Source organism: Jatropha curcas, chromosome 7 (genome assembly GCF_041381405.1).
Source record: "Jatropha curcas cultivar XTBG-Jc1 chromosome 7, XTBG_Jcur_1.0, whole genome shotgun sequence".
NCBI lineage: Eukaryota > Viridiplantae > Streptophyta > Magnoliopsida > Malpighiales > Euphorbiaceae > Jatropha > Jatropha curcas.
Window position 1 is genome coordinate 2,214,978 of NC_143157.1, and position 25,278 is coordinate 2,240,255.

The 25,278-nt window shown below is 35.4% G+C and overlaps 2 protein-coding genes and 1 pseudogene across 2 annotated transcripts; 2 read left to right on the forward strand and 1 right to left on the reverse strand.

Moving 5' to 3' along the window:
- Window positions 1-11,206: 11,206 nt before the first annotated feature.
- On the forward strand, window positions 11,207-12,067 carry LOC149494554 (uncharacterized). The gene has a single exon (XM_089724021.1). It carries the CDS (start codon window positions 11,207-11,209, stop codon window positions 12,065-12,067), a length of 861 nt encoding a protein of 286 aa, XP_089580147.1.
- A 4,371-nt stretch (window positions 12,068-16,438) lies between these two features.
- LOC119370680 (uncharacterized) lies at window positions 16,439-20,471 on the forward strand (annotated as a pseudogene).
- LOC105644331 (DUF538 family protein, putative (Protein of unknown function, DUF538)) lies at window positions 19,118-22,181 on the reverse strand. Its single transcript, XM_020683303.2, has 2 exons — window positions 21,535-22,181; window positions 19,118-19,483 (listed from the first exon to the last, which is right to left on the reverse strand). Exon 1 carries the CDS (start codon window positions 22,046-22,048, stop codon window positions 21,536-21,538), a length of 513 nt encoding a protein of 170 aa, XP_020538962.1. The 5' UTR covers window positions 22,049-22,181; the 3' UTR covers window positions 19,118-19,483; window position 21,535.
- Between the last annotated feature and the right edge of the window lie 3,097 nt (window positions 22,182-25,278).

The following is a 25,278-nucleotide window of genomic DNA, read 5'->3' on the forward strand; positions in this document are numbered from 1 at the left end:
TCAAACACCGCGGCTAATCATTTCTTGAAAACGTTTTAGCGATTCTGCCCGTTGAATCTTTAGCTGATCTCGGAAATTCTTAATGAAAGCATCGGCCAGTTCATTTATGTCTCCCTTGTCATCCTCAACAATCCATCGATTTCCTGTTCTTGTTTCTCTCTTCCTTCCACTTTCCTTTTCGTGCTCATTCTGTTTTCTGCTACCATATTTTTGATTCTCCATCTTTTTATGCTTGGTGCTAGTTGGTAAAGATAACTAATAAGTAATAGCTGATAACTGATAGCTATTACTGATAACTTGACTAACAGGGAGAAGGTGTGTGAAAGAGATGAATGGATTTTGATGGTTAGATAGAAGAAGACCTTTATATTTATAGGAATAATCTTATGCTAAATAAAGGCATAAGGTTCACATGGCTATTTTAGCAAAGGGAAAGAACAACGAAATTGGATATTAAGAGTTAAATAAAAAAACAAAAGTAGATGCCTTTCTACATATCTTTAATTAATTAATGTATTGTTATTACACATTTTAAATTGTTTGTGCTTAGACAATTCATGGAATCGACACATCATAGTGTTTTAATATATTATTATTAAAATAATAATATAATGTTATTTTAATATTTTATTTACATGTGCTAATTAAAGAAATGTTGCATAGGAAGTTGCTTCAGATTTAGAATAGAGATGTGAGAACCCTTGTACCGTTAAAGGCCGAATACAAAAATTCACCCTTGAACTTTGTAGTTTTAATTTTGTGACACTTAAAACTTTGCGAATGATCTATCATGTACTTGAACTTATAAATTTTGGTACTATTACACGTTTTTGAACGCTAATATCAATAATTTTTAGGATGTTTAGCTTTTATCTATAAAATATCGACTTGATATATAGCTAATATGACTTTTAGGACAATAATTGTTATAAATTTCAATTTTTTGATAAATTTTTACTTGATCTATTTTTGTAAGTTGAAGTATTCAATAAAATAAATTTAAAAATTAAAGTGTTTAATGGGTTGAATGTTATAAGTTGAAATGTTTGATAGGTTAAAGTAAAAGTGGAGGATGCCACAGGGTTAAAGTAACAAACTTCAAGGGTGAATTTATGTATTCGGCTTACCGTTAAATGTATATAAATTGACGTCTCAACTTTATAAATAAATAAATAAATGCCTAATATATAAATTTTATCTTAAATTTTGATTGATTCTCCTTGTAGCTCTCTAAATTTTACAGGATTCAATCATTCCTGCACTTTCACATTTAAATAATAATTATATCATAGCTAACGTGAAATAACTTTTACGATAGTTTAAGCATGACCTTGCATTTTCACGTTTCATTTTAGCGAGTGATATAATTATTAATAAAGTGTGAAATCGCAGGATCATGATGAGTCCCTGTAAAGTTCAAGGGGCAATAAAGATAATTAGTGAAAATACAAAGTCAAATTTATGCAGCAAGCCAAAAATTAATAGCACCATTTATTTTTATTTGACTCATTCAATGCTTCAATTTATAAAATTACACATATTAAACACTTTAATTTGCAAAATCATTCTATATTAAATACTGCTGCAACTAATAAAAATTAAATTGATTAAACTCTTAATAAATAATCAAAAAAATAAGAAACTTATTGTTCTATCTAAATACTACATGTCCAATCAATATTTTATATATAAAAATTAAAAACCATAGATTTTGCTTATAGTACACAAAAATATGAAATATTACTAAATTTATAATTATAATGAGGCAATAGACTCTGGTCAAAGTTTAAAATGTCATTAAGTTAAAAATTAAAACCATAAGGTTTTTATGTATTTTGCCTGTGGTTGAAAGTCTATGAATGGATGCTTTTGATCAATTGTAATTGTTTGACTGATCGGTGAAGATGGAGAATCCAATGTCAGTTTATTTGTTTGTTTTAAATGTGGGCTGTTGACCAAATGGCTAATGTCAATAATCACTATTCACTACGAAAAAGATTTAATAATGTAGTTTTAATTTAATTGGTACAGGATTATAGAAATTTACCATTTATTTTCCAAATCACATTGCTTACTTTATTTAATAAATAAATAAATATATAGTCGGAAGAAACTTTCTGCAATTGAAGTTTTATACTAAGAATGCATGTCATTTTTGTTTTAAATATAATTTTAACTAGAAAAGAAAAAGAAAATTTGTGCTAGACCAACAGAACAATAATTACACAGTATATTACAACAATAAGAAATCACTAATAATATTATATTTAATAATTTAATAAAAAATCAAATATTTTAACACGGGTGTACTGCCATTTGTAGAATAAAATTGAAATATTTTGGCTGCATGTTATAAAAACAATTGAATTATGTTTCACGAAATTGCCTGTATTTAGAATTCAAAATAGAAATCCTAACATCTTTCATTTTAAGGAAAAATAAATTGATTCATTATTTAAAAGGAATATATAAATAATGGTTGAGGTTGGGGGCCTTCTGTCTTACTAGGTCCTAACAGATTCTTTGGATAGAGAGGCTATTTGGTGAGTTTGGAGAATAAAGTAAGATAAAAGGAGATTATTTAGTCCTTAGGAAGAGAGTTTGAGGGAGAAGATGATTTTTAAAAGTTATTTGAGGTATTGAAAATTCATCTAAACGCCCAAATATTCAACAGCATGGTTAAAAATTTTGATTTTACAAAATTATTCACAATTATATTTGTAAATCTTACATGATAATGATATTTTCGTAATCTTTATATTTAACATTACCTTCCTCTACCATCAAACCAAACAAAATAATGTTATTAATCCTTTATTTACCGTACCTTCTCCACAATTGCAAAAAAAAAAAAAAAAAAAAAAAAAAAAAAAAAAAAAAAAAGAAGAGGACATTTACCGTACTTTTCCCTACCATACTTTACTATACATTACTTTACTGATCCCTCCCTCCCTTCATCCAAATAAAGTATAAAGTTTCTTTATGAATGTATGGTAGAAATTCCTACTTCTCTTATACATTTTGGTACTGTAATCAATTGAGTCATTTTATGTTAATTTAAATAAATTAAATTCTAAAGCATTTCAATAGCCTACTCCCTAGAACTCTTGTCTCTTATGGAAAGCTCTGAAATTCTCTTATCCTATTGACAAGCTTTTTATTTTTATTTCCTTTTATCCTTTCGTCTCTTGTCTCTTGCTGAACTCTTTTCTTTTACTTTTCACTCAATATCTGTGACAACATAGCTACTAGCTAGTAATTCCTATAACCTGGAAGATCAAGCTATTGAGGATGTTTATGCTTCTTTGAATTTGGAGGAACAATAGAATCGTGTGGTAGTGTTGACGCCACCTGATGTGGTGGATCCAGCAACGGATTGGAAGTGGTCTATTGTGGGTAGAGTTTTTACTGATAAACCAGTGCATAATGTGTCTTTCAAGCAAACCGTGGCATCGATTTGGCGGCCGGTAAAGGGATTGTTTATTAAAGAATTAGGAAATAATGCTTTATGTTTCCAGTTTTTTCATCAAATTGATCATGATAGGTTGATAAGTGGGGGGCCCTGGAGTTATACTCAAAACGTTATTCTCATGCACTCCTTATAGCTCGAGGAGAATCCACCACATGTTGAGTTGACAAGTATGGATATCTAGGTGCAAGTTCATGATCTTCTCGTCGGTTTCATGTTCGAGAAGGTGGCAATGGATGTGGGAAACTATATAGGGACTTTTCTTGAGGCTGATGCTCGGAACTTTAGAGGAGTGTGGCACTAGTATATGCGCATCAGAATTTGAATAGATATTTGAAAACCTCTAAAACGACGAATGTAGATTTCTAAACCAATGGGCACACGGTCATGGATAAATTTTAAGTATGAACGATTGGCTACTTTTTGCTTTTTTATGGATTATTTGGACATAATGACAGACAATGTGCAAAGTTATTTGATTTTCCTCATATTACTTTTGACACGTTTGCATTTGGCCCTTTTTTATGAGCTGATAGTAGAAAAGCCATGAATATCAGCACTAGGTGTTTGAAGATGGAGGAGGAGTTGGCAGCAGTGCGCGATGCTAGTGATGGAATAATCCTAGACATAGTAAATGTCTCAGATATTATGGGATTTCAAAATATTCAAATTCCTAATATCATGGAGCAAATCACAGAACCAAATGAAGAGATAGAGGAAAGGGGGGATAGCGTGCATGAGAAGGAAAGTATGCAAGTTGAGTCATCTCCAATTATTACTACTGAGGCGATCACTTACTGGTCTCGGAAACAAAGCGACATCATTAAGACCTTGAGACATCTTTGGTTGTTGTTGATAATATGGATGTAATCGATCCAAAAAACAGTGTTAGGGCAAGTCTTGGGGTCCAAACCTACCTAGAATTACGAATTCCTTATTATGGAATTGTCGTGGGCTTGGGAACCCATTAAAAATTTTGGAATTAAAAGACCTTGTGTCAGCAAAATAGCCCAAACTAGTTTTTTTAATGGAAACAAAAGTTGATTGGAGGCAAGTGGATCGAGTTCGTCGTGTTATTGGGTTTGCAGGTACTTTTTGTCAAATAGTATAATTTGAGACATAATTTGAATGAATCGTATTGATTGATTATTTTGTTGCTTTACACTATTTAATATAGCTAAGGTATAGGTCTATACAAGGAAAGAAATAAAAGATGATTATTTTCTTCCTATAATTATTCCCTAATTATGTATACTGATTGGGAAAAGATGGGAAATCTGATCCCACATTTTCCTCTTATTTCCTTTCTTGCTGACACTCCCCCTTAAGTTGAGTAGTGGGATTACCAATGCTCAACTTGCCCAAAACTTCACTGAAGATTCTTCCGTTCACTGCCTTTGTTAATATATCTGCTAGTTGATGTTCAGAGCGTACGAAGGTTAGTTCTACACTACCTGCATCTAACTTCTCTTTTATGAAGTGTCTGTCAACTTCCACGTGTTTTGTCCGATCATGCTGTACCGGATTTTCTGAAATACTAATCGCTGCTTGGTTATCGCACATTATCTTGCGTGCCTTAGACAATGGGAACCCAATTTCAGTTAACAATTTTTGCAACCACAAAATTTCGGTCAAACCTCGTGCCACTCCTCGAAATTCAGCCTCTGCACTGGACAGAGCTACAACTTTTTGCTTTTTTCTCCTCCATGTGACTAAGTTACCCCCACAAGAGTAAAATATCCTGATGTGGACCTTCGGTCCACTAGATTGCCTGCCCAATCAGCGTCAGTATACCCTTGTATTTCTAGGTGTCCATGCGCTTTGAACAGAACACCATGTCCAGATGTCCCTTTTAGATACCTTACAATCCTCCATACAGCTTCCATATGGTCTGTCTGAGGTTGACGCATAAAATGGCTTACCACTCCGATTGCATAAGCTATATCTGGCCAAGTATGTGAGAGATATATCAATTTCCCAACCAACCTTTGATACTTCTCCTTATCTGCTAGTTCTGCTCCTTCTACTATCTTCAGTCCATGATTAACCACCATTGGTGAGTCAGCCGGTTTACAATCGATCATTCCCGTCTCTGCCAACAGATCCAGAATGTATTTCTTCTGACATATAAAAATCCCCCTTTTTGATCTCAGAACCTCAATTCCGAGAAAATACTTCAGTCTTCCCAGGTCTTTCATTTCAAACTCTGTGAATAGGTTTTCCCTTAGCTTGGTCATTTCTTCCATATCATCTCCTGTAATGATCATGTCATCAACATAAATGATCAAACAGGTTATGACAGCTTATTTTGCAAGTGTACAAATCGCTACAAGTAATATATGATGAGTAAGATATCGTTCCCATGAGGATTGTAATCCAAGTACCAAAATTATGTTATCTCGTTATTATTTAAACGATAATTGAGAGAATTGTTTTATAAATGTAAAATGAACAAGAATCAAGTAAACAAAAATTGATTAAAAGAAATCAAGGAATTGAAACTACTAGGGGTTTTGATTTCACTTAATTCTATCCAATTTATTTCATGAGTTCATTAATCAATTTAATTATCCAAGCAGGGGAAACAACTCTAAATTTACTAACAAGCTCTTCCGATGTATTGCTAGCTATTTTAATTCCATTTAATTACCTATCTTCCAATAGCGCAATCAAATATGAATTAAATAATTAAGTTATGTAGTTGTTTATGAATTTATAATTTAAGATTGATAAATCATAAAAACCCTCCATGAGTTAAACCATATAGCTTCCGCATCAAGTTATTATTCTCATGTGTTTTATTAACCTTTTCATATCAAAGATCCTTCTTCCGATAGTGATAATTGAAATAAATCAATCCAGGGGAAAACTCTGCCTGGAAGCATTAAGTTCATCAATAAATCATAACTTGAATAAGGAAAAATAAATCTAATTGCATAAATTGGAAAAGAGATTAAGCTACATCAAACCCCTAATATAAGAATTTAGTTACACATGGCACTTAAATAAAACTCAATAATACTTGATAAATATTTCATAATCAATAAGAATAATGAAAGAAATAAACAAGATTAAGAGTTTAGAAATAAGAACTAGTGATAATTTGCTTGGATGGCTTCCTTGAAACTTTGCACAACTCTTGAATACTTAACTTCTAGGAATAAAACTATATACAAAGCTATAAAATGAGAGAAAGAAGACTATGGAGTGGAGTGTAGTGTAATGTGTGGGATGTCTTTGGAATGGCTTCTTCCCTTCTTTATATAGACTTCTTGGGGAAGCAATCCACATGCTTTAAAGCAAGCCATAAATTTCTCTCAATTATGGCTTTCCATGTGCACATGGTTGAAGCTTGACTGGCATGTGAAGAAAGTATCCAAAGTGAGCTGCGAAAATGGTAGGAATCAGTTGGCAATTTTTGACTCAAATTCAGGATTTCTTGCTTGGCACGGGCGTGCTGAATGGCACGGTCTGGGGCGTGCCAGCCTATGGAAGTCTGGATGCCTCAGCACGGGCCGCGCTATCTAGCACGGTCTGGAGAGGTTCCAGAGCACCGGCGTGCGTCCTGGCATGAACAGGGGCGTGCGCGCCTCTGGAAGTCTGGAATATATGTAGCACGAGCATGCTTCAGCTGCACGGGCCAAGTCTTTATCTCCAATGCGGGCACAGGCGTGCGCCTTAACATGGGCTGGGGCGTGCACGCCTCTAGAATTCCAGTGTAGATGCGGGCACGAGCGTGCGCGCCTCTGACTCTTTACTTGTTTTACCCTGTATTTAGCACAGGCATGCTAATGAGCACGGTCTGGGGCTTGCTAAACTATATTTTGCCTTATTTTTGTCATTTTCTTGCAAAATCCTACAAATTTCCTCAAAAATCAAGTGAGTTGTGTTTCAAGGAAGCTTTTAAGTAAAAACATAACAATATTATATAAAAACTAATTTAGATGAATGAAAATTACTAGAAATCTTAGTAAAAATTACAATAAAAATTTCTATAAAAATTAACACTATTAGGTTACAAGTTTACCTCTCCGCTTTAGGAACAAAGTGTGATCGGAATTGCTCTATTTGAACCCATATCCCTTCATTGCTTGTGTAAATTTACCAAACCAGGCTCTAGGTGACTGCTTAAGTCCATAAAGTGATTTTTTCAACCGGCACACCTCCCCTTTCTGGAATTCCTCTGTGAAACCTGGTGGAGCTTCCATATAAACTTCTTCTTTCAGATCCCCATGCAGAAAAGCATTCTTCACATCAAACTGATGAAGTGGCCATCCCTTGTTTGCTGCTATTGAGAACAAGACCCTGATAGTGTCAATTTTTACTACTGGTGAAAAAGTCTCTGATTAATTAATGCCATAAGTTTGGATATATCCTTTTGCCACTAACCGCGCCTTGTACCTTTCAATGGAACCATCTGGCTTATACTTTATTGTGAAGACCCTGCGACACCCAACTGGTTTCTTTCCTGTCGGTAAAGCAAATTTCTCCCATGTGTGGTTCTGGATCAAAGCATTCATTTCCTCTTTCATTGCATTGGTCCATTTTTCTGATGTCAAGGCATGTTCTACTGTGGTCGAGACCTTTTCTTCACACAGGGCTAAGATAAATGCCTTGGCTTCTCTGGATAAACTCCCCCTGGCTATGTTTGCTACTGGGTATCTGGACCTCCGAGATTCTTTTTATGGAGAGTATATGTTAGATGGAACTCCCCTATTGCTTCTGGGTGGTAATTCATATCGTTCTTCCTGTTATGCTACAGTCTCACAATCACTGGAATTAGTAGAAAGAACAGGAGACTTGGGGGTTTCAGGTTCTCTTACCTCGGACACCAGGTTAGGAACAGTATTTTTTGAGACACTAGGCTCCATAGACTATATGGAAGTATCTGAAGTTGGCCCAACAATACTGTTTCCTTCACGTTCTCTGTTTCCTTCCTGTTCTGTAACTTGTGGGTTCTTTTCTTGAAGACCCAAATCCACCTGTGAGACCACTGGTTCTGGAAGCCAGCTCAGTGTGTCCATATATTCCTTCTCCCCCTGACCACTGAGTTGGGTAGTATAAAAGTATTCGGTTTTAAGGAAATCACAATTCATTGTGGTGAACATACGACTGGTTTTAGGATTATAGCATTGGTACCCTTTTTGATTAACCCCGTACCCAACAAATACACATTTTTCGGCACATGGGTCAAATTTAGATCTTTCATTTTTTGGAATGTGAACAAAGACAGAACAACCAAAAATTCGTGGTTGAAGAGTTAAGGTCGGGGAAATTTTGGTAAATTGGGCCAAGGTTTGAAGTGGAGTTTGAAGGTCAAGGATTTTGGTTGGGAGTCTATTTAGAAGATAGGTGGCAGTAGCTACAGCTTCAGGCCAAAAAATTTTAGGGACTCGAGACTCAATAAGATGGGCTCAGGTCATTTCAAGGAGAATCTTGTTTTTCCGTTCGGCAACACCATTTTGTTCAGGAGCATGAGGACAAGTAGTTTGATGTACTAACCCTTTTTGTTGGAAAATTGTTTCATGGCTGTGTTGACAAATTCCCCCCCCCCATGTTGTCGGATATTAAAATTTGAATTGTCTTAGTAAATTGGGTTTGGATCATGGTATAAAATAAGATAAATTTATCAACAACCTCTGACTTATTTTTCAGAAAATATACCCACGTCATGCGAGTACAATTATCCACAAATATCAAAAATAACGAAAACCGTTTCCTCCCATGACAGGTGTTGGACCCCACACATCAGAATGGACTAATGAAAAGGTAAATCAACCCTAGTATTATTTGGCCTAAAAGTTTGTCTATGGCTTTTCGCCAAAACACAAGTCTCACAATGCAATATTTTATTGGATTTAAAGAGTTTAGGAAATAAAAGATGTAAATAACCCATGGATGGATGTCCTAATCTCCGGTGCCAAAGCCAAGCTTCCCGATCCACAGTTCCATGTGTTAGCATCACAGTACCATGTTGGGCAACTTCATCCACGTAGTACAACCCTTGGTGCTCAGTGCCACGTCCAATAATCATTCCTGTCCTGATGTCCTACAGTATACAGAAAGTGGGTGTCATTAGCATGGTACAATTAAGTTCTTTTGTTACATGACTAATAGACAGCAATTTATGTGAGAGTGAAGGGACATAAAGACAATTTGACAGTTTTAGTGTAGGTGATATGTCAATAGACCCAGCTCCCTCTACAGGAACTATTTCCCCATTGGCTGCTTCGACATGTGTCTTTATGGGTTTGGACTATTTTTTAATATCATTGGCATCGAATGTCATGGTGTCAGTGGCAGCACAATCAAAAATCCGTGATGTATTCTTACTGTTATTAAAATTTCGAACCATATTTGCAATAGACACAGATTTTTTTGGGTCAATTTTTAATAAATCTAGGGCAGAAAGTAATTTGGCCAAATTGGAAGGACTTAGGAGAAAATTTCGAAATCCTTTATCTGTATAACCCATATTACCACTTTCTTTAACCCTAGCCGCCATAGCCTTTCCCACACTGCCTCCTTCTCCGACGCCTCATTGTCTGAGCGGAATGATGAACCGCCTGGCTTGCCAGTGGAGCCTGACCATCGCTGTCCCTGTGCTGCCATTCCCATGGCTTCAGTCCTTGTTGCGAATAAGCCGCTGCCTATGCCCTGTTGTGACGAGATGCCAGAGGCCGGTCCTAAAATGTTGAGACGGGCTGCCTCTTTCCGAACAGTGGCGTAGGCGGCTTCCGGTGAGGGTAACGGATCCTGTCTTAAAATTTTTCTTTTTATTTGATTATATTAATGATCGATTGCATTCAACAACTGGAACAATTTTTGTTCTTGACGTATTATGTTATATATGGCGATATCTGCCTCTGACGTCATTGGATTTGGTTCCCGCCGATCGATCTCTCCCCATACTCCTTGGATGGTAATCCAGAAATCTTCTAAAGGGGCTCCATTTTGCTTTATACCATTTGCCTTTGAATGAAGATCAAAGGTTTGTAACTTGTCCTTGCCACTATTGTATATTGTAACAAGAGCATTCCATAATGTTCTTACTGTGGGAAACTCGGTCAGATTGCTCGCTAATTGGGGTTCAATATTCTGAATTAGCCGTGAGAACACAATGAGGTCATCTTGTTCCCATTTTTCGTATTTCTCGTTGCCGATCTATGGTGGTGCTGGAATTCCAATGAGGTGGCTTAACAAGCCTTGGACTTTCCTCCAATTGCAACCTTAATCATGCATGCCCATAACGCATAATTCTGGCTATTCAATTTAACACTGATGATTAAATTATCTGAAAGGGTTTGTTTTTGGTTTTGGTTACTGAGGCCATTTCTGATAAGATTTGCTAATTGAATTGTCAGGTCATTGTTGCTGATGCCAGACTGTTTCTCGAAGTTGGCGTCTTCGGATATGGTGGCCGGAGTCTTCTGGGTTGGTACACTAGTGGCTGACGAGGGGTTGCTGTCGTCAGACATGGTGACTGGATTTCTGTCGGTAAGTTGGTAAATGATGAGCAATTGAAACTATTTGATCCTAGGATCATTGAACCTGCTTTGATACCATGTCAAATAGTATAATTTGAGACATAATTTGAATGAATCGTATTGATTGATTATTCTGTTGCTTTACACTGTTTAATATAGCTAAGGTACAGGTCTATATAAGGAAAGAAATAAAAGATGATTATTTTCCTCCTATAATTATTCCCTAATTTTGTATACTGATTGGGAAAAGATGGGAAATCCGATCCCACATTTTCCTCTTATTTCCTTTCTTGCTGACACTTTTACTATTGGGCATGTTGGTTTGAGTGGAGACTTAGCTCTTTTATGGAGAGAAAGAAATATGTGTTCTTTATTGCGTTATAGTAAGAACCATATTGATGTGAAGTTTACAATGTCAGGTGTGCCTCCTTTTTTCTTTACTGGATTCTATGGTATGCTTGAGCGATCTTGGCATACAGAGTCTTGGTTGCTTCTTTCCTCTCTAAAGCAAATCTATGATTTACCTTGGTGTATTGCAGGTGACTTTAACAATATTTTATCTTTTGGCGATAAAATAGGTTGCATTGTTCAACCAACATGGTTAGTGGAAGGGTTTAGAAGAACCGTAGAAGAGTGTGGATTGCATGACTTGGGGTATATTGGTAATAGATATACATGGGAAAGGGCTCAAAATTCGCTAGATTGGTTTTGTGAGAGACTTGACAGAGCTCTAGTGAGTGATCGTTGGCATACAATATTCCAAACACGGTGCTTCATAATTTGGATGTGCAGTGATCACTCCGCCATCTTTTTATCGCATGGTATCACTGTGATTCGGTATCTTCCTAAGTCCTTTCGATTTGAAAATGTGTGGCTTCATGACACTGATACTATGCAAGTAATGGAGGAGGGATGGCGGCAAAGGCATGGGATGGATATTATGACTCAGATTAGAAGGTGTGGGGATTTTTTGGAGCAATGGGGTAAAAAACACAAGGCAGGATTTCGTTATCAGTTGCGCCAGTGTAAAGAGCAGTTAGCTCGCTATCGATTTAAATTTGATGCTGACTTGTCCAGTTGTACCGAACGGCTAAGGAAGCATATATGGTGATATTGCGACAACAGGAAATGTATCGGCAGCAATTTGCCAAACAATTTTGGCTAGCTAGTGGGACGCCAACACAAAATATTTTCATACCATGGCGTCATCTAGAAGCAAGAAGAATCTAATTTCGCGTTTGAAGATTGATAGGGGTGAATGGAAAGCTTGAGATTCAGGTTTAGAGTCTTTCATTAGTAATTATTTCACAACTCTCTTTACTTCGAACCTAGGAGAGATGTCGTGTTGGGAAAATCGCTATTTTCCCGCCCTTCGGATCTGCTTCAAGCAAGAACAAATGAGAAAATAAAATAATGACTGGGAAATTAAAGAGAACACGATAATTTAACGTGGAAAACTCCCCAAGTGGAGAAAAACCATGGCCGTTGCCAAACGACAATCAAGAAAAATATTCACTATGCGGCAAATTGTTACAACCACAATTACAAAATATTTTTCCACCCGACACCCTCAAAACACCCCTAATATTTTATACTCTAAGGGACTCCAAGAGACTTGCTCTAAATCCCTAATATAAAACACATTCAAGTATTTTTGGTGTGTTTTGGTGTGTTTAGAAACCTAAACCTTACTTCCTTTTATAGCCAATCTACTATCCTCCATAAGCTCTTCTCCCCGATGTGGGATTGAGCAAAATGTTTTTTTTTTATTTATTTTCAACAAAGGCGGCTAACAATCTCCACCTTGAAAATAAAATTAAAAAAAAAACAACATTGTCTGCTACCGACAATCATAATTTTTATCGTCAAGAATTATCATACTCCACCATAAAAGAGTATCACCACTTGGAACCACTTTACCGACTCCAAGAATTTCCATCGGTCATGTCGGATCCCACTAATAGTTTATGGTGCAACCCTCCTGTTGACTTTTTCCGAGAGTTCATTAGCCATCTACATATTTTTTCCACCACACACTTTGCATCAACTGTCAACCAATGCCGTGCGCATTTCTGTGGACCAGCTACCAATAATCTGTCCTCTTCCATGGCATCTCAACGGGTAGCAATCATGCCATGAGGACACACATCTCTCAATTACAGAAAGATCACATCATCTCCTTCGCCACAGGAGATCACATTGGCAGCGACAACGTTAGAGCTTCTAGCCGAATCAGCTCCACCGTTCGGGCAATCTTTCCTCACGTGTCCAATTTGACCACAAACCCAGCAGACAACCTTCCTCTTTCCAGAGCTTTTATTCTTTTTCTTGGTACCGACAAATAAAGCTGAATCCTCATATGATTTATTTTTCATTTCATTCAGTCTTCTCTCCTCAGTAAGGAGCTTACTAACCACATCCGCATACACCACTTTCTTACTACCATATTTCAGAACAGGTTTCATGTGCTCATATGTCGAAGGAAGTGACAGGATGAGTCGGAGAGCTTTATCTTCATCTTCGGTTTGCACTCCAAGAGTTTCTAATTCAGAGACGATGTCGTTAAGAACACTCAAGTGATCTGACAGGTTTGTACCTTCCGCCATTTTCAACGTATGAAATTGCTCCTTCAAATATAACCTGTTGGATATATTTTTTCCCTGGTACAATTCTTCCAGTTTCTCCCACAACTCCTTTGTCGTGGACAATCCAAACACATTAGCAAGAACATTTTTTGCTAGACACATGCGAATTTGACTTGCCGCTTTGATATCCAGCTCCTCCGATTCTTCATCGCTAATCTTGGATTTTTCTGAGTCTCCACTGCTACTGTCTTTTCCTGAATTCTTTCCGCTGACTGGTTTACCCTTCAAAACCTTATGCAGTCCAGACTGAATCAACACGTCTTTGACTTGCACTTGCCACAGTGCAAAATTCATTCTCCCGTCAAATTTCTCAATCTCACATCTCATAGCCGACATGCTTACTTGTGCTTATAACAGTGAACCCAATAATTAATGAAGTAAACCGATTCGACAATACCCAGGAAAGATCACAATGATCTCCTAGACAATATTACCATTCCACGTAAAATCTCAGTTGGACGGAGGGGTTACAAGTGGTCCCACTTAAAATCCAGCCTTCTAGACAGAAGTTACGTGCACGGCATATTATCAAAACTTTCATACCAGAATAACTTCAATAATTATCGTCAGGACCTTCACCACCGGTACTCAAGCACACCAAAGCAAAGCTCCACCCGCTTCAAGACTTCCAAAAATCCACCTGCTTTTAAAATAAAATAATTTCTAACAACAGTATTTCTGATGTGGAAGATCAGACTAAGCCGCAACCACAGTGCATACTTATAATTTAAATTACAAGAAATTATTTTAACACTAAAAGCTTCGCCTAACAACTAGGCTCTGATACCACATGTTGGGAAAATCGCTATTTTCCCGCCCTTCGGATCGGCTTCAAGCAAGAACAAATGAGAAAATAAAATAATGACTGAGAAATTAAAGAGAACACGATAATTTAACGTGGAAAACTCCCCAAGTGGAGAAAAACCACGGCCGTTGCCAAACGACAATCAAGAAAAATATTTACTATGCGGCAAATTGTTACAACCACAATTACAAAATATTTTTCTACCCGACACCCTCAAAACACCCTAAATATTTTATACTCTAAGGAACTCCAAGAGATTTGCTCTAAATCCTTAATATAAAACACATTCAAGTATTTTTGGTGTGTTTAGAAATCTAAACCTTACTTCCTTTTATAGCCAATCTACTATCCTCCATAAGCTCTTCTCCCCGACGTGGGATTGAGCAAAATTTTTTTTTTTTATTTGTTTTCAACAAAGGCGGCTAACATGTCGGTTATTCTAGATTGTGTTGAACAGAAGGTGACTGTCGAGCAAAATGAGGAATTAAACCGGCCTTTTACATGTGACGAGGAGAAAGTAGCAGCTTTTAGTATGCACCCGGATAAAGCTCCTAGACCGAATGGCCTTAATCCAAGTTTTTATCGCTCTTTTCGGTCCATAATTTGTATTGATATTTGTCGAGCTTGTTTAGCCTGTTTGAACAATGATTTGCCTGCACCTGGTGAAAATCATACCAAGATTTTATTGATCTCGAAAGAGAAAAATCCAGAGGTTGTTACAGATTTGAGACCCATTTCCCTATGTAATGTTATTGATCGAAATGTTTGTAAAGTCCTGGCTAATCACATGAAATTTTGCCTAGACTATTATTTCAGAACATCAAAGTGTTTTTATTCGAGGATGTCTCATCACAGACAATATTATGGTGGCTTTTAAGATCAATCACTACCTTAAAAGAAAGACTCAAGGGAAGAAGGTATGCAGCTCTTAAGACTGATATGAGCAAAGCATACGATAGGGTAGAGTTGGCTTTCTTGTAGGCTATACTGCGAAGATTGGGTTTTGCAGAAGGGTGGATCTAAAAAATAATGCATATGGTTACTACTGTGTCCTAGCATATTTCTCATAGGGGTCAATAGTTTGGTCCTACTATTCCTTCCAGAGGACTTCGACAAGGGGAGGCAAAGGGTCTATATGCACTTTTAAGGAGTTTTGAAAGGCATGGTCAGCTTCATGGAATCCGGATTGTTCGAAGCGCGCTGTCTATATCCCATTTATTTTTTGCTGACTATGCATTTTATTTTTTTAAAGTTGTAGTTTCGGAAGCTTTTGTCGTTAAGCATTGCCTCTCTCTCTACCAGGCAGGATCTACACACAAGTTAATTATAAGAAATCAGAAATATTTTTTAGTAAAAATGCAAATTCTAATTTATGTGATACTATTTGTGGATTACTGGAGGTGCATAGTGTTCAATTACCAAGCAAGTATCAGGGCTTGCCAACGGTTGTAGGTCGCAGTAAGAAGGAGGTCTTTAGGAGTGTGCTTGATAAGGTATGGGCAAGGTTGAATGGTTGGAACCGAAAGATTCTTTCTTGTGCTAGAAAAGAAATTTTATTGAAGACAGTTATCTAAGCTATTTCGAATTTTTTAATGGCAATTATTCTTCTGCCAGCTAATATCTGTGCTTCTCTGGAAACTACAATGAATCGATTTTGGTGGTGTAATGGTGAATCTGGAATTCATTGGTCTACCTGGAAGGCATTATTGAAGACAGTTATCTAAGCTATTCCGAATTTTTTAATGGCAATTTTTCTTCTGCCGGCTAATATCTGTGCTTCTCTGGAAACTACAATGAATCGATTTTGGTGGTGTAATGGTGAATCTGGAATTCATTGGTCTACCTGGAAGGCATTATGTCAACATAAGAAAGGAGGGATTGAGTTTCGCTCTTTACATTATTTTAACCTTGCCATGTTAGCTAAAACTGGTTGGCATTTATTAACGCATCCCAGTGCACTTATTAGCAGGTTATATAATGCACAATATTATTTCGATTCTAATTTTTTGTAAGCTCAGTTGGGAGAAGGACCGAGTGATATCTGGCGGTCCATAATTGATGGGCAGGAGCTGTTGAAGAAGGGGTGTGTAAGGAGGATAGGCAATGGTCAATCCACTTTGGTTTTTTCAAATCCGTGGCTGCCTGACATAGAAAATTGCGATCCTTAAATATTTCTGGCATGGAGGAGGTTCGAGTTTCGGATCTTTTACAAGCAGATGGCAGAAGCTAGGATGAAGAGGTTATATTGGCACTATTAACAGCAGAGGAAAGGTTTTTGATAAAACACATTTCATTGAGTGTTCATGATTCTAACGACTCATGAAACTGGAAGGGTATGTATAAAGGTTTGAAGTGGATATGAGTCACTGCACAGCCATATGGATGCTATACCAGGTATACAGGTTTCCCTATGGAAGTTTCTGTGGAATTGAAAATGTCAAGCCAAAGTTCTTAATTTTATGTGGCGAGCTGTACTGAAGATTTTGCTTACAAGAATGGTACTGCGATCACGACGAGTGAAAGTTTCTAGTGTATGTCCTTTGTGTAATAATGTAAAGGAATCAGATATTCGTTGTTTAATTAGTTGTACTTACGCCAAGGACTACTGGCTATTATCTGATGTGGGTTGGTGGGGTTTAGTAACTACTATAGTTGATTGGTTTCAACTTATAATGACACGATGTAGTAGGGAGTTGTGTTGTGAAGCGATGGTGGTTGCTTGGGAGATTTGGAATGCTAGAAATAATATGGTGTGGAATCATAAGCTTACTACTACTGCTTCACTGGTGATTCATCAGGCTATGACCTTTATTCGAGCATGGCAGGCTGCTCAGATTATGGCTGGAACAAATGGTGTAGCTACTCAGCAGCATTTTGTAACAAAATGGGAATCGCCACCTCTGCAGCATTTGAAGATTAATGTTGATGCATCCTTTGATATTAATTCTAAAGTAGCAGGGGCAGGTTGGATTGTTGAGGACTCTGTAGGATGGTGTAAAGGTGGTAAAATTATGTCTTTGGGCTTTGTTTCTAATGCTTTGATGGCTGAAGTTTTGAGCATCCGAGAAGTTTTGAGCTGGTTGAAGGAGAAGAACTTTGAAGGTGCTATGCACATTGAGAGTGATTCTTTACCTGCTATTCAAGCTTTGCAAAGGACAGTAGTGGATTGTTTTTATTTTGGCACTTTAATTTCTAATTGTCAAACTCTTGCAAATGAGTTTTCAGCTTTATCTTTTAGCTTTGTTAAAAAATCAGCGAACTAAATTGCACATTCTTTAGCTAAAGCATCTAGTTCTTTGTCTGGTTTTGTGGAGTGGACTTCTCACCCTCCATCTTTGATTTCTAATATACTGCTGTTTGATCTTAATAATATAAAAGGCATTGCAATATCAAAAAAAATAAAAAAATATATATATATATATATAAATTCTTATTATTAATCGATTATGTTAATTAGAATCACATGTTGAATAAAATACTAGGTATAGAAAGGTGGAATGCCAAATATATAATAGGTAGTCTATCTTTTTAACAATACTTGGTCTAAATTCAAGCTCACCTCTATCCTACAACTCAAAAGGCCAACTACCTAATGAGTTATCTCTCTTCTTTGTATACTAATTTGATAGCATTCTCAAAAGACAATCAGAAACTTTCAGAAAATATTATTATATTTAGCAATATTTAACTCAAGACTCAATAGTTCAATTGATCCAAATAAAAAATGGATAAATAATTGCTCAAAATTTAAAGGGTAAATTGAGATTTCCCCTAACCAACCATAAACTTTGGCCTTTGGTCTACTAGGGCACCTTTTATCTAATAGGGTTAGCAGTGACCAAGGGTCCCTTTTCCAGAGCTATCTGTAATACATTCATGAAATAAAAACAATTTCTTCTAGTGGAATGCGACCATGAGTTTTTAAGGCATTGGCCAAGGTGAAGATACAACCAAAATCGCTTTTTGTTCAGTTCGTAAAACGTTTCTTTACAACTGTAGTTGTTTTCTATTTATATATATATAATATAATAAGTTGTTGCGTCCAATGTAAATTCTAAAATATTCATTATTTACATAATTTTAAAAAAGAATTGAAAGCCCCCATTTGTGGGCCCAAATCATACTCTCAAGGCCCAGCTGGACCTTCCTTTCCTGCGCCAACAGAAGAGTTGACAGAAAATACGTTAGATAGCCCATTACATTCCTAGTACTGGTACATGACCTTAATTCCGTTAGGGTAACCAATTTTATGGGATTAATAATATAATTAGTGTCTAAATTTTCTATTTTACTATTTAAATTCTAGTTTTATTGATTTAATTAAGAGTACGAACAAATAAATATCTTCAAATTAAATACATACGAGTCCAAATTTTCATACAAAAAGTATAATAATCTCAATAAAAAAATATCACGTGTAAGTATTCATTTCAATTATCTTTCTTTCTTTTTTTTTTTTTTTTAAGTTTTTAGTGTCTTGCATCTTGATTTCTTATAATTTTCTTTCTATTCCAAATAAAATAAAATAAAATAAAATGATAAAAGAAAATCGAGAGGAAAAAGTATTATTCTAGAGAAATATATAAAGTGAATGAGCAAAATATTTGATATTCAGGCAAACAATTCCCAAAAATCAACTACACTTAATTGTAAAAAGTTTACTAGTTAAACACTTGATTGAAACAAAATAACTAAAGCTGAAAAATAAAAATTTAAAATAATAATAATAATAATAATAATAATAATAAATAGAAAATTTAAAATACTTTTACAATTATCCTGTCTTTTCTGTGATTAACATACAGATGCAGAAGATCTGTAAAATTGCAAGATATTAACATATTGAGAAGATAGATTTATAGACGAGTCACTTGGTAGTTTACATTCATCAAACAAGCCACTGAATGGTAAAATGAAATACACAGCATTAATCTGCTTCAGTCAAATCAAGTTATGAATCAAGCAAGAGAAACTTTGACTCACATAAGCTAGAGAGGAGCCACTTAGCGCGCTCCCATGCCCACATCTGCACTGCTTTCAAGGTGAATGGACAAGAACATAACATTTTTTTTACCGCCTGCCATGATATCAAGAAATGAAGTTTCATTAGTTTTTCAAAAGCAGCACATACTTGAAATCATCTTGTCCGATTGATACTAAGACATCTTATTGCACATTTGAAGAAACAGGTAATAAGTTTGGGGGAAAAAGAGAGTCAGAATATTGTAATAGATAATGATGAACTCTTTTTCGGGCAGTAAAAGTAATTTGTACTTGATAAAATTCAGTAAAACAGCAGTTTAGTATCCGATTCAACCGTATTTCTCATAAGAGCATGCCATTTTCCATATACAAGTCTAAAGCTAAAATAGTAGGGGGAAAAACTAAAAGAGAGTGCCAGTGCTTCAACCTTCACTCCTTGGTAATTTTCGAAAGCTGTATTGCTTGACAACTGTAAATTTGATTCTGCAACTGTAGGACTGTAGCCATTAACTTCAAATGCTTCTTAAAAGAAATATCTACAACCCACTAATTCTATGTTTTAAGTGTAAGTCATTGTTAAAGTTTAGCCACGAAAAATAAATAAATAATCAGAAAAGACTGAAAAATCAAAGGTTTTTCATGGTATTGCTCTTCAAGTTGCAACTGAACATTGTTCAATGAGAACGAATACATTTATTAACAGGTAAAAGTGCCATTAGAAATCTGCCCGATAGCCACAACAGGATATCAACATCACATCTAGGGACAATTTCAGAAAGCAATAAGAAAACAAATCTTCACACATAACAGCAGCTCTGCAACAATTTCATCACGGAAAATTTCCATTTTCCTCTGTTAAGACAAAAGAAAATTCTCCACGAAAAAAAAAAGAAGAACCTCACAGGAAATGTCCCCATGATTGTAGCATCAAGCTGTAAATGAGAACTTTTCTAACAAGGATAATGGAGAGTCACTGAAAAGCTTCTTTTGGTCCTGCAGGGCAGTATAAAGTGTGGGAGAAAGGAGAGTGGGGTGCTTATAACATAGGCAAAGACGAGGAATTATTTAAAGTGAACATTTAACAAGGCAACACACTTGGAATTGTCATCCTAACTTTGTTTTCACGGAGAATCTAATGAATGTTGGTTTCCAATATGCTTACTGTTCTTACAGTAAGAGTTCAGCTACATGAAAACCATAGCTTGAGGCACTTTAAAGAATAACAGCTTCAGGAATTAACAGCCATCTATGACAGTAGACCTCTAAGATGACAGAATGACACGAGATTTATGAAATTGAAATGCAAGATTTCGAATTATAAGATTCAGTACTAAAGTCAGTTTCAAAAGCTGTGAGATTGGAAGTTCAAACGATTGCACAATAGCTAACCAAAAAAAAAAAGATTTGGAAAATCTGGCATATAACAGCTCAAAACACAAAGCAAACAAATCAATAGCGGTCCAGGTGACATATTAGCAAGTGAAAAAAAATCCCATTACTAACTTTTCTTGAAAATTATAACATTGCTCCTTTGCTCATGATCAAACTTCTGGATTCATTATAATTGCCAAAGTCTTTGACACAGTTACTACTAATTGAGAACCCAGAGGGAAAAGGGGGCAAAGATAATCCTATTCTTTCAGCTCCGAATCGATATCAGTTTAAGCATTGCAAACGAATTGCTTCACATATGTGTTCTATAACCCCCTTTGTAAAATTGTCTCACATCCAAACATTCATCAACTTGTCTAATAATCCTATTGAACCAAATTGACTAAAAATTGGTTCACATACATTCTTCTTTTAGATATATCTTACAACTAGCAAAATAAATAAATAAATTTCAATCCTCTAAATTGTTGGTCTAATGCATCAACACAATGGCGAAAACATATTTCACAATACTTTTTACACAACTGGTTTCATTGATTCCAACTCCAAAAGCAGATGTTAGAAACAGTAACAAACTAGCACTCAATTAGATTCCTCTATCTATAATTTTCAGTGATTAGGCAGCCTAAAAGGAATCTTTCAAGCTCTCTAAAACCTCTACAAAGGTAATAACAGTAAAAAGTGATAATATAAACATAAAAAAGCAATCATATAAGGTATGGAACAAAAAAGGTATATATATGTATATATTACCTCACATAGAGTCCAGATTATTCCTTAGACCAACCTTGCTTTTACAAGCAGGGATATCCTCGAACTGCTTAGCCGGCAACTTCTGAGATAAAGACCCAACAAAGAACTCAATCATATCATCATCTCTGCTAACCTCAATCCCACTAACTGGTAACCAAATAAACAGCTTCTTTGCTTGAATGCCTGACACATCGTGCACAGCACCATAACTCAATTTCCCTTTAATTTCTTCAGCATAATATACAAGCTGATCAAAGTGAACATAACATGTGCTTTTTAATTGAACTGTGAATGACCCAGATGGAGATAGTGTGTAAGATTTTACATTGTCTGGTAGTAGGCCACGAGGCAAGCCGAACAAAGGGAGAAGATCGTGGACGTCTAAGATTGATTGAGGAAGAGGTAGACGGTCACGATTGAGAGATGGGTCGGTGAGAGAGAGAGAGAGATGGGTTTTCGACAAGAAGAAAAGAGAAAGAAGGTAGAGAGAGATCGTGATCTTACGGTAAGCCATCGTTGACGAAACTGATTGTCCAAGGAGGAAAACGAAGAAGTAAATTTGATTTGCGTGGCTTCAAAGGGCATTTTATTCTAGGTGAGGTATTTTAGTTGTCTTCATTTTTATTTCACCTCCTTTGCATACTTTGTCTCGTCTCTTCCTCAGTCTTATAGTTTCATTTTCACATGCCTAAATACACAAATTCAATATCTACTTCAGAAAAAAAAAAAAAAAAAAAAAAGGTTGCACCTAAGCGCTAAAATTAAACATTTTAATAACACCGTAAGTTAAGTTTTTTAACTTTCATCGGTATTAACTTTTAAAACAATAATTTTTATATTTTCAACTGTTTAACATATATTTATTCGATTTAATTTTAAGAGTTGAATTATTCAATCAGTAAAGTTAAAATTTTTTAATGAGTGCAATTTTATAAGTTAACGTATTTAAGGGATCAAAATAAAAATTAAAAATATGACAAGATTTTTTACAAAGTATATTTAAAAAAAAAAGTCTAAGATAATAATTATTTAGCAGCGGTTCAAGTGGTGATCTTGATATGAGATCAATCCTACACCAAATAGGGTAAGGGGCGTTCGAAAAAAGAAAAAATATATATATATAGATAATTGATTAAACCATCATTTTCTTAATTTTTTTAATATATCCTCATATTAAACATTAATAATCCATGTTTCAAAGTTATGAAATTTGACAATATAAGTGGCAATAATAATTACTTTGATAGTATCTAGTAAACCCGTTTCCAAGTTTTGACCTCTTTGGGAACAAATTTCATTCTTGAGCCTATTCTGTTTCTAATCCGTTTCTATTTTCCATTTCTATTGATTTATTTTCGTTTCTGATTTCCGTTTGTTACATCGGACGAAAATACAAAATTTGAATTTTTCCGTTGCTAAATCCGTTTATGATTCCGTTGCTAAACTATCATCCGTTGCTAAGATCCGTTTCTAAGCTTACCATTGGCACATAAAATCTGTATGTAATTCATTTCTAAATCGTTGCTATTTACCTATTTATCTATCCAACTCCAAACAATTCCATATTTCCACATTTATGAATATTCTAGTCCTGTCATATTTTTAATTTTATAATTTGTATATTTTTAATAAAAATAAATTTAAAATCAAATAAAGTTAACGTAATATTTAAAATATTTAAAATATCAAGATAACAAAAACTCTCACAAATAGAAACAATAGTATGTCTCATACGTACTAATAAACTTATATCTATTAATACAAAACAAGTAAAGTGATAAACTTAGATGGTATCATCACCCTAAGTACTAGTGTGAGTATCTGAAGAAGACTGCGGTCCAAGATACTCTGAAGTGTGAACTGATGGAGCTATAGTTGTCAAATGAGTGCAAACAAGCTCTGCAACTTGTTGTTGTAACTGTTGTTGTCTCTTTTCCTACATCATTGTTGTTGCTATTGCTACTCTTGTTGATATCGCATCTCCAACTCTTTCATTCATTGCTCTAATATCTCCTGAATTCGAACATCAATATTTTCACCATCTTATTCTTGAAGGTGAGATGTAGCAGAAGAGCTAGAGGTGCTAGAATGACCAAAGAAAAATGATGCCTGCAAATCGAGGCCATAAACTCACTGCTTTTTGATACCACCAACTTCATGTAGATATATTTGAGTAGCATCAATTGGGCATGCTTCACTAGACCCCTCTTTAGTTTGAGATTTAGTTTCAACTCTAGATACAGTAGCCTCTTGAAAGTAATGAAAACATATAATGATCAATACTTGCACTTTTATTGTTGAAATATAAGCAGAATAATAACAATTTTGGTTGTGTCAACTTATAAATGTTTTCTTGGACCTCTGGACTACGAATTGCTAATCCTTCTTTCTATAGTGTGTTGCCTCTAAAACCTCATGTGGAAGCGAGGGTCATTGTAATTGAACCTCCTAAAATTTAGACAATAGTTATTACATTATCCACTTAGCAAAATAGATAATTTATCATTAAATTTAATTTGAATTAAGAAAAAAAAAAGAATATAGCAAACATTTTGCATGCACTATATGAGGAATAGAGCCTCCTGTATGTTGTGAAGGACTAGACCCTGGACCACTAGTCTTAGTAAGGCAACCCTTGGAACACTTTTCAGAGTTTATTTGTTCAGGAATATCCTAATGAGGCTTCAAGTTATTCCAAATATCATTAGGGATATATTTGGGTTTTTTCTTTTGCCATTTACCAAGCATGCCCCTATAGCGATTTGTAGCCTTCTTACTCCAGGTTTTCCCTTTTTACGGATGCATCAATCTCCTCATCCCACACAAACTGTTTCTTAAGCCATAAAGCACAGAAAAAATACGCATATAAAATGGACACAGTTATCAAGCTAGTCATTAATATAATCCGTTGCCCATCCGTTCTTAATCTATTGTTCATAAGTCATAATACTTTGACCATAATTTAGTAATGGATATATAATCCGTTTTTCCCACTTCCGTTTCTATCTCCTTTTCTAATCCGTTTCTATGACCCGCGGGCTCTATTCCCGCCAAACTTAGAAACAGATATTTTCGTTCCTAACATTTTTGTTTCTCATCCGTTTCCAATTCGTTACTATATTTAGTAAAAGATTCTGGATCCTATTCCATTTCTAATCCGTTTCTAATGAATCCGTTGCTAAAAATCTGTTGTTATTCCGGTGTTTTCTTATAGTAACATATATCAGGCTACTTAGTTTAGTTCACTCATGAAGAATTCAATAATATTATAGTTGGTTCTCGAAATAATAATATCTCCACTGTATATTCCATTAGTTTCCTTACTACAAAGCTCAAAGATTAGAATATTCACTTTATCTGAGATTGGAGATGCAAAAACCCTCTCCTCTCAAAGATGACCATCAAACTTCCTTTACAATTGACTTTTCTCTCCAACGATAAAAACCCTCTTTTTACATAAGAGCAATTTCATATTTTCACTTTCATTTGATGGTAAAAAGGAGACCTTTTGGACGGAAGGATCATATGTTGATAGAATCGAAATTAGGCCAAAATTTAAGGACCCTATTATTTTTTTTTCCTTTCAAAAATCTACTTCAAATCCATCCTATATTCTTCCTCTTTTTCCTTTTGATTCTTTTGTTTCTTTTACTCCTGTGTCTACTAGTTCTAGTGATTCTATTCCTTTTAGTGCTGCATTTTCTAGTGATTTAAATTGTATCCTAATAATACAATTGATGTTCC